The sequence below is a fragment of the Brachyhypopomus gauderio genome, chromosome 16 (genome assembly GCF_052324685.1).
Source record: "Brachyhypopomus gauderio isolate BG-103 chromosome 16, BGAUD_0.2, whole genome shotgun sequence".
Classification (NCBI taxonomy): domain Eukaryota; kingdom Metazoa; phylum Chordata; class Actinopteri; order Gymnotiformes; family Hypopomidae; genus Brachyhypopomus; species Brachyhypopomus gauderio.
This window is the reverse complement of record NC_135226.1, coordinates 16,624,277-16,636,853: the sequence shown is the minus strand read 5'-3', so window position 1 is coordinate 16,636,853 and position 12,577 is coordinate 16,624,277. Positions and strand designations below refer to the sequence as shown.

General features: G+C 44.0%; 2 protein-coding genes across 2 annotated transcripts; both read right to left on the bottom strand.

The window, feature by feature from the left end:
• Positions 1-1,371: 1,371 nt before the first annotated feature.
• On the bottom strand, positions 1,372-2,310 carry LOC143477390 (olfactory receptor 4S1-like). Its single transcript, XM_076975970.1, has one exon. The coding sequence runs from the start codon at positions 2,308-2,310 to the stop codon at positions 1,372-1,374; it is 939 nt and encodes a 312-aa protein (XP_076832085.1).
• Positions 2,311-11,431: 9,121 nt separating this feature from the next.
• On the bottom strand, positions 11,432-12,370 carry LOC143477389 (olfactory receptor 4B13-like). The gene has a single exon (XM_076975969.1). It carries the CDS (start codon positions 12,368-12,370, stop codon positions 11,432-11,434), a length of 939 nt encoding a protein of 312 aa, XP_076832084.1.
• Positions 12,371-12,577: the final 207 nt, after the last annotated feature.

Below are 12,577 nucleotides of genomic sequence, written 5' to 3'. Positions count from 1 at the left end.
ACCCAGTTCCCAACCCAATATATATATATATATATATATATATATATATATATATATATATATATATATAGTGAGCCAGTTTGTCGGGATATAGTGGGCCAGTCTGGCAGGAACTCCCAGGCCACTTTTTCTCCCCAGTCTGCCCCTGGTTGTTTGTGAGTGTGTTGATCTGTCTCACCTGTGGCTCGTCTCGTGATCACTCGTGTTGGGGCTTATGTAGTTCGTCTATTTAATGTGCGTTCGTGCAGCATCCCGTGCTCGTCTTTGTCAGAAGCAAATGTCTGCGTTTCGTGTTTCATGTATAAATTTACTGTGCGCTATCCACGCTTAAATAAACTTGTTTGCGTCCGAACGCACTTGCCTCATTGTGCCTGCCTTCCTCAGTGTTACAATATCCTATAATGTTCTGCTTTGGGAGTGTGACATAGTGTGCCACACATACCAAAATTTAGGAAGTTGGCTAAGGGTTAACCATTTACATTATATTTAATTAAACTACAGTAAACAGTAACACTAAATCTTTTAAATTTAGATTGGTAGCACAGTTAGAATAAAACACTTTATCTAATCATCTAAATCCGGATTGGAGCTGTTTCATTTGAATGAAATTTTAATTCATTCAAAAAAGGTGGTGTATTCTTAAATTGAACTTTAACTGTAACTGTTTTCATTTGTAAATGTTTCATTTGCTTAACGCGAATAAAAAAAACAAAGTTGGGGCTATTCAGCTATCCAAGCACTTGCCTGTTCTGTCATTTTAAACAACCCCATAAAAGTGATAGTTTAATAACTTTGATAATTTAATACTAGTGGTTTTTCTGTTTAATCGTACCTTGAACATCACTGTCAGAGAGACTGCAGGAAAATCATCTCTCAAATAATAGTAAAATTATTTTGTAAGCATTAAAACCTTAAGTTTTATTTCATGTAGATATCATAAACATTTTAATCACTTTTCCAAAACTAAGTTTAACAAACTAAGCTCATTATGAAACATTATATATATGTATTATAATATTATATATATATATATATATATATATATATATATATATATATATATATATATTCCAGATATTTTAGTTTTCCAATTCTAACAGTTAACATTTCTTCAGTCCTACAAGCCAACTTCTGAGTATCTGAGTAATTCAGATTTAAAATGCATGTCTTAATTCGTTCATGATAACATCATGCAGTTTTGCTGTTGAGAATTGATTTAATCTTATGGTTTTTTAATTCCCTTCCAGTTGATTGGTCTTAACACACAAGGGTGACCACATTTTCTTTGGAAGAAAATAAATACAATGTTCTCTGCTCTAATGATATGAAAATTCTGCTTATATTAAGGCAGAATGTTTTTTGGCACAGATATCAGCCCTGTCTCAGTGCTTTCAATTTGTTCACATAGAGTTTCACAAACTGGCGCTGCATCTTGGTCAGATTAATTCCATATATTATGGGATTTAGGAGCGGAGGCAAAACAAGGTACTCCATCCCCAATATATTGTGCAGAGCTTGCTGTGACTGACTTTTGACATAGCGAGAATGCGTAATATCAAAGAGTAGAGAAACAATGAAGTTTGTGAGGGTGATTAAATGGGGAAGACATGTCTGCATGAATTTAACCCTTCCTGTATAGGATTGTAAAGAGGTTCTGATTATGTAAATATATGATGTAATAATAAATGTCATTTGCGCAACAAGAGAAAGTATTAGAATGTTCCCATACACATCAATCATAGGCACATCTGTGCAAGATAGCATAGCAATATCCACGACTGAACAGTAAAGTTTGTCAATGTCATTACCACATAAAGGCAAACTGGCTGTCATCACTGTCATGATGGCCGTCTGCAGTAAGGAGAAGAGCCAACTAAACACCAGCAGTTTCATAACCTTCTGGTGTGTCATAATGGTGAGATATTCCAAAGGCTTACAAATAGCTACATACCTGTCATATGCCATGACTGTTAGACATGTTATTTCACACAAAGTATAAAAGAAAATTACATATGTTTGTGTCTGACAAGCTATATATGAAATGATCGATGAGTCTGATAAAAGATCAGCAAGGATGTTTGGATAGAAAGCAGAAGCACCACAAATTCCGTTTACAAACAAACTGCATATGAACAGATACATAGGTTCACAAAGTGTCTTATCCAGAATAATTGTTATGACTAGCAGCAAATTTACAAACAGTGTAATTATGTACACAATAAGACCAAATGCAAAGTAAATTTGTTTGTTTGTCATTGTGTCATTCAGTCCATGAAGTACAAACATAAATTTTGTGGATGAATTTTCCATCAGTCTTTCTCAGTCCATTTAGATACAAAATCTGACTGCAATCATTCAAAATGTACAAGCATCAATTTAAAAAAGAATGCTCTGAGTGATTTTGTTTCCTTCTGCATATATCTCCATAACATGTACATAACCATCTGATGTTCATTTCCGAGGCATTGTAGTGCTGACTTTCCCATAGTCAGTTGCTTTTCATGTGTGGTACCCATGCTTATATATACAAAGTTTTGTTATTTAGATGATGTTGACAATGATGTAGCAGCTCCCTGAAGATGCAATTTACTGATGAGCTTACTAAGAGTTAAAATACATAGTGATGTTGATTGAAAATCTATGAACACTTTGGCTTTGCATGAATGGATAAAAAAAAGCTTTAATCTGATTCTCTGATCTGGTCAGAGTGAACATTCCTTCATCCATGGCCCACAAACAGGAACCAAGATGTCAAGCAACAAAGCCATGAAATGGTTTACCTGGTGTCAAACTGTAAGTTCCATAAAGTCCACAGATTAGGAAAGTATTATCCTTCTAGCGTGTTGTTTCTGACTAAGAAACCATGACCCTAAATTCCATCAGACTCAATAAATTACCATGTAAACCCACTTTCTAGGTTTTGGAAATTTGTGGTGGATTAATGATCTACAGGAATTCTTTGCCCCATTGTGAAAACAAAGGCTATTGAATATGCATGATCTAAGACCTGTGCTTTCCTCACTGTATACCTGATAGATTCATACCAGATTATAAATTAAATAGTGTGGGTTATAGAGTGCAGAGCAGAAATGCAGGAAGTAATTTCAGTCAATAAATCAATACTCTTACTATCAAATTAAAAGATTCAAATTTCATGTTTCGTTATTGTTTATGTAATTAGTGTTTTTGTTGATTTGCTTAATTCCTTTAGTGTTTGTTCATTTGAATTCACTTGTCCCATCTTAAATCAAACAAACTGTAATGTATTAACTAGGCAGTCAAGGATCCAAATGCGGAGAATAGCCGCTTTTATTATTAGAGCGAATATACAGCACTTAAACTGATGAAAGACTCGATAGATTTAGAGAACGATAAACAGGGGTGCTGCAAACTAGGTCAGGATGGTCACGCCGGTTATGGGTCACGCTGGGAAGACAGAGGCCAGAAGGTACAGTAGGGCTAGGCAGGGTATGAGGTCTAAGACTATAGCTTGAGTAGAATGCTCGGTATGTGGCATAGCAATAATACATCGCAATCCGGAACTGTGAAGTGGAAGTATAAGTAGTCGTGAAAGGGGTGGGGTAATGAGTAGCAGGTGAACTGAATCTTCTCAGGATGGATCACATGCTGTTTCTAACACAAACTCGACTTGTTACACTGATTTTAGACAACATTTTTTAGAGAAATAAAATACATTTTCTATTATGCCAATTGTTCTTGTAGGCTGGTCCCAGTGTTCAGGTGAGACGTCTACTACCAAACACACCTCCAGAGCGTCACTTCCCCATACACAGTCACCCAAACACCTACATTTTGTTGGTGAGTTGCCTTTTTATTTGAATTGTTGTGGACAGCCGTGGGGACCGGCTGAAGGGCCATGGGTAATCTTCTGAGTTGCAGGGGCAGGAGGCTTGGTCATCCCCCACCGGGTAGTGGGATTGGGAGCAGCGGTTGACCCCATCTGGTTTGCGTGGGCAGGAGCGGCCAATGACCTTGCGGGTCATGGGGGGAAGAACGGACTACTTCCGCATTGGGGTGGGAGGAATGGAAATTGACCCCACCTGGGTCGTGGGGGCAGGAACGGCAATTGACCCCTTCTGGGTCATGGAGGCAGGAACGGTGGTTGGCTTCCTCCGGGTCATGGAGGTATGAACAGTGGCTGACCCCTTCTGGGTCATGGAGACAGGAACGGTGGCCAAGGAGACGGCGTTGTCAGAAGATGCTTTGGCTGCAAGGGTCCTGGGGAATCTTGTTGCCGAGGAGGCCCTGGGAAGTGATGTGGCCGGGGAGGCCCTGGAGAGCGTTGTGGTAGGTGAAGTGTTGCTAGGGAGTGGTGCAGCAGGGGAGAAGATGCTCAGGAGTGGCGCAACAGACGAGGAGATGCTCGTAAGGGCCGGGACCGGTGAGGAGATGGTAGGGAGCTTTGGGGTCGGCGAGGAGACCATAGGGAGCATTGGGGCCATCGAGGTGACGCTGGCGAGCGTTGGGGCCAGCGAGGTGATGCTGGTGAGTGTGGAGGCCTGGGTTACGTTGGTGAGTGTGGAGTCCGGTGTTAAGCTGGCGAGCGTGGAGGCCTGGATGAAGCTAGGGAGCGTGGAGACGTGGACACGCTGGGGAGTGTGGAGACCTGGACAATGCTGGGGAGCGTGGAGACCTGGACGATGCTGGAGGGCGTAAGAGCTGTGGAGGAACTAGCCCTGGGGCCACATATCATTCCCACACGGGCAACGGGGTTGGCCTGTTGGGCTCTGAGGGTTTGGTGTGTCCGGTCACAGCTTCCCCCAAAATTTTCCTTGGGGAGCACAGCTGTGGGGGGTTCCCAGAGTCATGGGGGTGAGAACTGTGCAGCAACTCCAGCGAACCTAGTCCGCATTAAATTACAGAATACCTCCAAGGTCCACGCCATTTCTCCATTTTATACTTCAGGGCAGAGAGCAAGAGAGGGAACGCATATGCAATTACCTATAGTATCCCTCAATATAAACGACTGGAGATGGGTCAGTCTGTCCTGGAAATGTTTGCTAACCAGGGGTATTGCAAGGCTAGCGAGATCTGGCTCTGCCTACTGCCTCATATTATGGTCAGTCATTATTGTATATAATAGTCAATATAATAAGTGATATTATGCACCTGTGAAGCGGGGATAGAGGCAGCATGAAGCAAAGGCTGTGGACTAAAGGCTTTATTGTCCATGGTGCACAGAACAAACATTCTCAGACCAAACGGTGATAATAGAGATAAGGGTAGCACTCAGCACTTCCAGAGAGGCAGTCCAGTAGTGCTGGTGAAGTTCCAAGGAGCAGGCTACTCGTAGTGAACTGCGAAGGCTCAACAATGTGCAGCACTGGAATACATGGCCTGTGGACTCTTAAGCTGAGGGCATTAGTGATGGTCAGGTGTTATAATATATATATAATATATAATAACAGCATATTAATGTGGTGATTGAGACCGGGAGATTAAATGGGTGTGTAAGGGTGTGTGGCGCACTGAATTGGGTGTGTGTGGGTGTGTCAGTGCACTTTAATTTGTTGATGTACATTTTCACAAATTGTTGCCGCATCTAAGTCAGTTAGCTTCCATGAATTTTGGGGTCTAGGAAAGGAGGCACAACAAGAACCTCTTTACTCAAATATTGCGCAGAGCTTGCTGTGTCTGACTTTTGACATAATAAGAATATAACATTTCAAGGGGGAAGGCATGTCTGCATGAATTTAACCCTCCCTGTCTTCAACTGTAAAGATATTCTGATGATGTGAATATATGACACAATGACAAAAATGACTTGGGAAATAAATTATTAGGATGTTCCCATATGCATCCATCATAGTCACATCTTTGCAACCTCCCAGTTAGCAGTAAAGCATATCAATGTCATTACCATATTAAGGCAGTCTGACTGTCAGCACTGCCACATTGGCTGTTTACAGTATGGCAAAGAGCCAACTAAAAGTCAGTAGTTTCATAACCATGTTGTAAAGGGCTGTGTGCATATCTATCTGTTGTGATTTCATCCTGAAGCTTTTTACCACCTGCTTTTATCTCCCCCTTTACCTACTTGAATGAGAATGATGCACAAGGGGGTGACCATGTTGTCTTTGAAAGAATTGTGAGTGTTCTCTTCTATTAAAACAGCGGACTGGGGCCAGCTGATGCAGGCTGACGGTATGCAGTGTAGATCAGAAAAAAACCCAACTTGTCCCAGAAAATACGGGCCGGACTACGAAAACATACATCAGCTGTGTCACTTATTAATACAAGTACTCACGAACTGGAAAAGCCTTGTCCATACTAATGCCACATTAATTATATCTCCCTGTTTGTATCCCATGAGAGAGAGATGCTTGCTGAGGGTCTAACTGATCATGTGATCCCTCCGCGACACGGTTGACACTACTGAAACGTTAAAAAATAAGTCCGCATTTCCGTAAAGATGGAGCAGTCTAAGCCAGGGTCTAAACAAACTACAAAATATAAAGGTGGCACTGAAAAGCTGAGAGAGAAAAAAAGAAAAGCTGCAGAGGTTACTCACTGAGTGAACAATGTAGGTTTCAGTAGCTTTCCAGTTGTTTTTCCCCTGTATTTTGTCAGGGTCAAGCTGTTAAGTTTGTTAGTTATTTTGTTATGCCACTATGTGGCTTTGTAACCATATTATTGCTGGAAGTAATATAGTAATATTGTCCATATGACAATAAAAGCTGTCATATTATCACGTAGGGCTACGCCCGCCCCCTCTCCTAGCTGTCACTCCAGTCTCCCTGTTCCTCATGTCTCAGTAGTTTCCTTGCCCGTTAGTCCCACCCCTGTCATCATTATCACCTGTTCCCAGTTAGTTCTGTGTATATTAGTCCCTGTGTCTCCCAGGTCTAGTTATCGGTTGTTTTGTTCATGCTGTTAGTTTGTGCATTCTCTTGTGCTTTCATGTTCATCGTGTTCCTGCTACAAGCCTCATTGTTTCCCCGTGACTACTGTGTGTTCCTCCCTTGTCCATGAGTCCTCCTGGTTTTGTTTAAGTCATATCTGTGCGTATTTCATGTCCTGACTGCCTGCCCGGTTTGACCCATGCCTGTTACATCGACGCTGCTTTTGGAATTTCCTGTAATAAATCTCGCTCTCCTCAGCGTTTGTGTCCGTCTACCTGTTCTGCCCTGCGCAGATCGTTACATAAAGACCGACCTTACAAGGACACAGCGAGGGAGCGAGACTCTGGTGAGTTTAATCGCTGTGATGAGATGTTGGCTGGTTCGGTCCAGTTCAACTCTCCGATATCGCAGCGTGAACGAACCAGAGACAGAAATTCCCCTGGCGCTGTGGGAACACGGAAGTCTCGACGCGCACCAACGAAAGCCCAGTCACTTTCGGTTTCGACTGGCTTTCGCGTCGAGACTCCTGTTGAGCACTACGTGTCTGCCCGGCTTGATCACTATAGGGAGGAGAAACCTATAGTACAAGTCGCAGGCAGACGGATTGAGTGCACAGACTGGCATTTGCTTAACCCTCGGTTGGCTCTCGATGGCGTCTGCGAGCTCCCGACGCCTCAGAGGAGGCGGAGCCGTCGCAGAGAGAGCCACCGAGGGGCTTTTGTGTCTGTGTATTCTTCCAGGCTCACCCAGGACACTGAGGAGGAGGACCTACCACCGCTGATCCAGCCTGCTACACATCACGACACCCCCAAGTATTTTTTGGGGGGGAGTACAAGCCACGTCGGCTTGGCGGACACGCCCCCCGATGACGTCAGTATAGTGGCTCCGCCCCCCGAGGACGTCGGCTTGGCAGACACGCCCCCCGATGACGTCAGTATGGCGGTTCCGCCCCCCGAGGACGTCGGCTTGGCGGACACGCCCCCCGATGACGTCAGTATAGTGGCTCCGCCCCCCGAGGACGTCGGCTTGGCGGACACGCCCCCCGATGACGTCAGTATGGCGGTTCCGCCCCCCGACGACGTCGGCTTGGCGGACACGCCCCCCGATGACGTCAGTATGGTGGCTCCGCCCCCCGTGGACGTCGGCTTGGCGTACACGCCCCCCAAGGACGTCGGCTTGGTGGCTCCGCCCCCCGAGGACGTCGGCTTGGTGGCTCCACCCCCCGAGTGCATCTCCTCACCTCAGGTTCCTGCTCCCGCTGCCCGTAGGCGGTTCGTGCCTGTTCCTGTCCCCACTGCCCGTCGGCAGTCCACGCCGGTTCCTGTCCCTGCGACCCAGGAGAGGTCGTCCACGCCGGTTCCTGTCCCCGCTGCCCGTAGGCAGTCCGTGCCTGTTCCTGTCCCCGTGACCCAGGAGAGGTCGTCCACGCCGGTTCCTGTCCCCGCTGCCCGTCGGCAGTCCACGCCGGTTCCTGTCCCCGCTGCCCGTCGGCAGTCCACGCCGGTTCCTGTCCCCGCTGCCCGTCGGCAGTCCACGCCGGTTCCTGTCCCCGCGACCCGGGAGAGGTCGTCCACGCCGGCTCCTGTTCCCGCTGCCCGCCAGCGGACCCTGCCTGTTCCCGCTGCCCGCCAGCGGACCCTGCCTGTTCCCGCTGCCCGCCAGCGGACCCTGCCTGTTCCCGCTGCACGCCAGCGGACCCTGCCTGTTCCCGCTGCACACCAGCGGACCCTGCCTGTTCCCGCTGCACGCCAGCGGACCCTGCCTGTTCCCGCTGCCTGCCGCCCGGCCGCACCTGTCGCCCCAGAGACTGTGCTGCCCACGTGTGGGCTTGGACTCAGTGTGTTGTCTGCTCCGCCCCGTGTTCCTGCCTCTATGCCTGTGTCCCCCTTGCTCCCGTGTTCCATCCCTGGTTTTGTTTTGGTTCCTGTCCCTGTGGTTGTGTCTGTCAAGGTCTGTGTTCCTGTTCCCGTGTCTGTTTCCTGTGGTGTCGTCTCTGTCCCCGTCCCCATGTCTGTTCCCCAAGTCGTCACCCACCTTGTGCCTGTGCCTGTCTCAGTCGTCCAAGCCGTGTTTGCCTCCGTGTATGCCTCTGCCCTGTCCCCTGGCCCGTCTCCTGTGTCTGTTCCCGGTCCTGCTCCCATGCCTCGCCCTGTCCCTGCCTGTATCGCCATGCCCCAGCCCGGCTCCTGGCCCGTCTCTGGTTCCCCTGTCCCTGCCGTGCCCCGGTCTCCGTGCCCTGCTTTCCCCTTGTCTGTTCCTCCGGTCTGTCCTGTGTCCGCTGTCCCTGTCCTGTCTGCCCTTGCGTGCCCCGGAGTGGCACGCTTTGAGGGGGGGTTCTGTCACGTAGGGCAACGCCCCCTCTCGTAGCTGTCACTCTGGGTTCCCTCATGTCTGTGTTCCCTGCCTGTTTGTCCCGCCCTGCTCGTTTATTTTGATGATTCCTTGTTTGTTACCACGCCCCTGTGTCATTGTCATCACCTGTCCCTAGTTTAGTCCTGTGTATATTAGTCCCTGTGTCTCCCAGGTCTAGTTGTCGGTCTTTTTGTTTTTTGCTGTGTTTTGCCTGTTCGCCCTAGTACCGCTGTTCCGTGAGTCTTCCTTGTTGTGTTCGCTATGTCTGTCTGTATTTCATGTCCTGACTGCCTGCCCGGTTTGACCCATGCCTGTTACATCGACGCTGCTTTTGGAATTTCCTGTAATAAATCTCGCTCTCCTCAGCGTTTGTGTCCGTCTACCTGTTCTGCCCTGCGCAGATCGTTACAGTTGATAACATTTTTATTCAGCTAAACATGATATTTGAAATGTAAGCCAACATTTAGTACATTTAACCTCACGGACGTAAGGGGGGGGGGACTTTTTCAAAAGCTGGTTTTGGTCCTCTGCTGTTTTAACGATTAAAAAGAAATATTTAAATAGCAACGAATCTAGCGCTAGGACCATGCAGAAAATGACCGCTCCGAGCTCCGCTCTGGTAACACTTTACGTTCTTAAAAATGAATTTTCCATGAAGCAAACCTGGCGACTTCGTGGCTGCATCCATGTAAACACACGAACGATTTGTAATTCACAGGTTTGAACACTCGTTCTCGCCCCTACTGTGCAATTTGGTTAGGAATACAGCCAAGCTAAATTATCAAGGTGAAAGTCATCATAGTTTGCTTACCCATTTTGACCCAGTTCCCAACCCAATATATATATATATATATATATATATATATACATATATATATATATATATATATATAGTGAGCCAGTCTGTCGGGATATAGTGGGCCAGTCTGGCAGGAACTCCCAGGCCACTTTTTCTCCCCAGTCTGCCCCTGGTTGTTTGTGAGTGTGTTGATCTGTCTCACCTGTGGCTCGTCTCGTGATCACTCGTGTTGGGGCTTATGTAGTTCGTCTATTTAATGTGCGTTCGTGCAGCATCCCGTGCTTGTCTTTGTCAGAAGCAAATGTCTGCGTTTCGTGTTTCATGTATAAATTTACTGTGCGCTATCCACGCTTAAATAAACGTGTTTGCGTCCGAACGCACTTGCCTCATTGTGCCTGCCTTCCTCAGTGTTACAATATCCTATAATGTTCTGCTTTGGGAGTGTGACATAGTGTGCCACACATACCAAAATTTAGGAAGTTGGCTAAGGGTTAACCATTTACATTATATTTAATTAAACTACAGTAAACAGTAACACTAAATCTTTTAAATTTAGATTGGTAGCACAGTTAGAATAAAACACTTTATCTAATCATCTAAATCTGGATTGGAGCTGTTTCATTTGAATGAAATTTTAATTCATTCAAAAAAGGTGGTGTATTCTTAAATTGAACTTTAACTGTAACTGTTTTCATTTGTAAATGTTTCATTTGCTTAACGCGAATAAAAAAAACAAAGTTGGGGCTATTCAGCTATCCAAGCACTTGCCTGTTCTGTCATTTTAAACAACCCCATAAAAGTGATAGTTTAATAACTTTGATAATTTAATACTAGTGGTTTTTCTGTTTAATCGTACCTTGAACATCACTGTCAGAGAGACTGCAGGAAAATCATCTCTCAAATAATAGTAAAATTATTTTGTAAGCATTAAAACCTTAAGTTTTATTTCATGTAGATATCATAAACATTTTAATCACTTTTCCAAAACTAAGTTTAACAAACTAAGCTCATTATGAAACATTATATATATGTATTATAATATTATATATATATATATATATATATATATATATATATATATATATATATATATATATATATATATATATATATATTCCAGATATTTTAGTTTTCCAATTCTAACAGTTAACATTTCTTCAGTCCTACAAGCCAACTTCTGAGTATCTGAGTAATTCAGATTTAAAATGCATGTCTTAATTCGTTCATGATAACATCATGCAGTTTTGCTGTTGAGAATTGATTTAATCTTATGGTTTTTTAATTCCCTTCCAGTTGATTGGTCTTAACACACAAGGGTGACCACATTTTCTTTGGAAGAAAATAAATACAATGTTCTCTGCTCTAATGATATGAAAATTCTGCTTATATTAAGGCAGAATGTTTTTTGGCACAGATATCAGCCCTGTCTCAGTGCTTTCAATTTGTTCACATAGAGTTTCACAAACTGGCGCTGCATCTGGGTCAGATTAATTCCATATATTATGGGATTTAAGAGTGGAGGCAAAACAAGAAACTCCATACCCAATATATTGTGCAGAGCTTGCTGTGATTGACTTTTGACATAGCGAGAATGCGTAATATCAAAGAGTAGAGAAACAATGAAGTTTGTGAGGGTGATTAAATGGGGAAGACATGTCTGCATGAATTTAACCCTTCCTGTCTTGGATTGTAAAGAGGTTCTGATTATGTAAATATATGATGTAATAATAAATGTCATTTGCGCAACAAGAGAAAGTATTAGAATGTTCCCATATACATCAATCATAGGCACATCTGTGCAAGATAGCATAGCAATATCCACGACTGAACAGTAAAGTTTGTCAATGTCATTACCACATAAAGGCAAACTGGCTGTCATCACTATCATGATGGCTGTCTGCAGTAAGGAGAAGAGCCAACTAAAAGCCAGCAGTTTCATAACCTTCTGGTGTGTCATAATGGTGAGATATTCCAAAGGCTTACAAATAGCTACATACCTGTCATATGCCATGACTGTTAGACATGTTATTTCACACAAAGCATAACAGAAAATTACACATGTTTGTATCTGACAAGCTATATATGAAATGATCGATGAGTCTGATAAAAGATCAGCAAGGATGTTTGGATAGAAAGCAGAAGCACCACAAATTCCGTTTACAAACAAACTACATATGAACAGATACATAGGTTCACAAAGTGTCTTATCCAGAATAATTGTTATGACTAGCAGCACATTTACAAACAGTGTAATTATGTACACAATAAGACCAAATGCAAAGTAAATTTGTTTGTTTGTCATTGTGTCATTCAGTCCATGAAGTACAAATATAAATTCTGTGGATGAATTTTCCATCACTCTCTCTCAGTCCATTTAGATGCAAAATCTGACTGCAATCATTCAAAATGTACAAGCATCAATTTAAAAAAGAATGCTCTGAGTGATTTTTTTTCCTTCTGCATATATCTCCATAACATGTACATAACCATCTGATGTTCATTTCCGAGGCATTGTAGTGCTGACTTTCCCATAGTCAGTTGCTTTTCATGTGTGGTACCCATG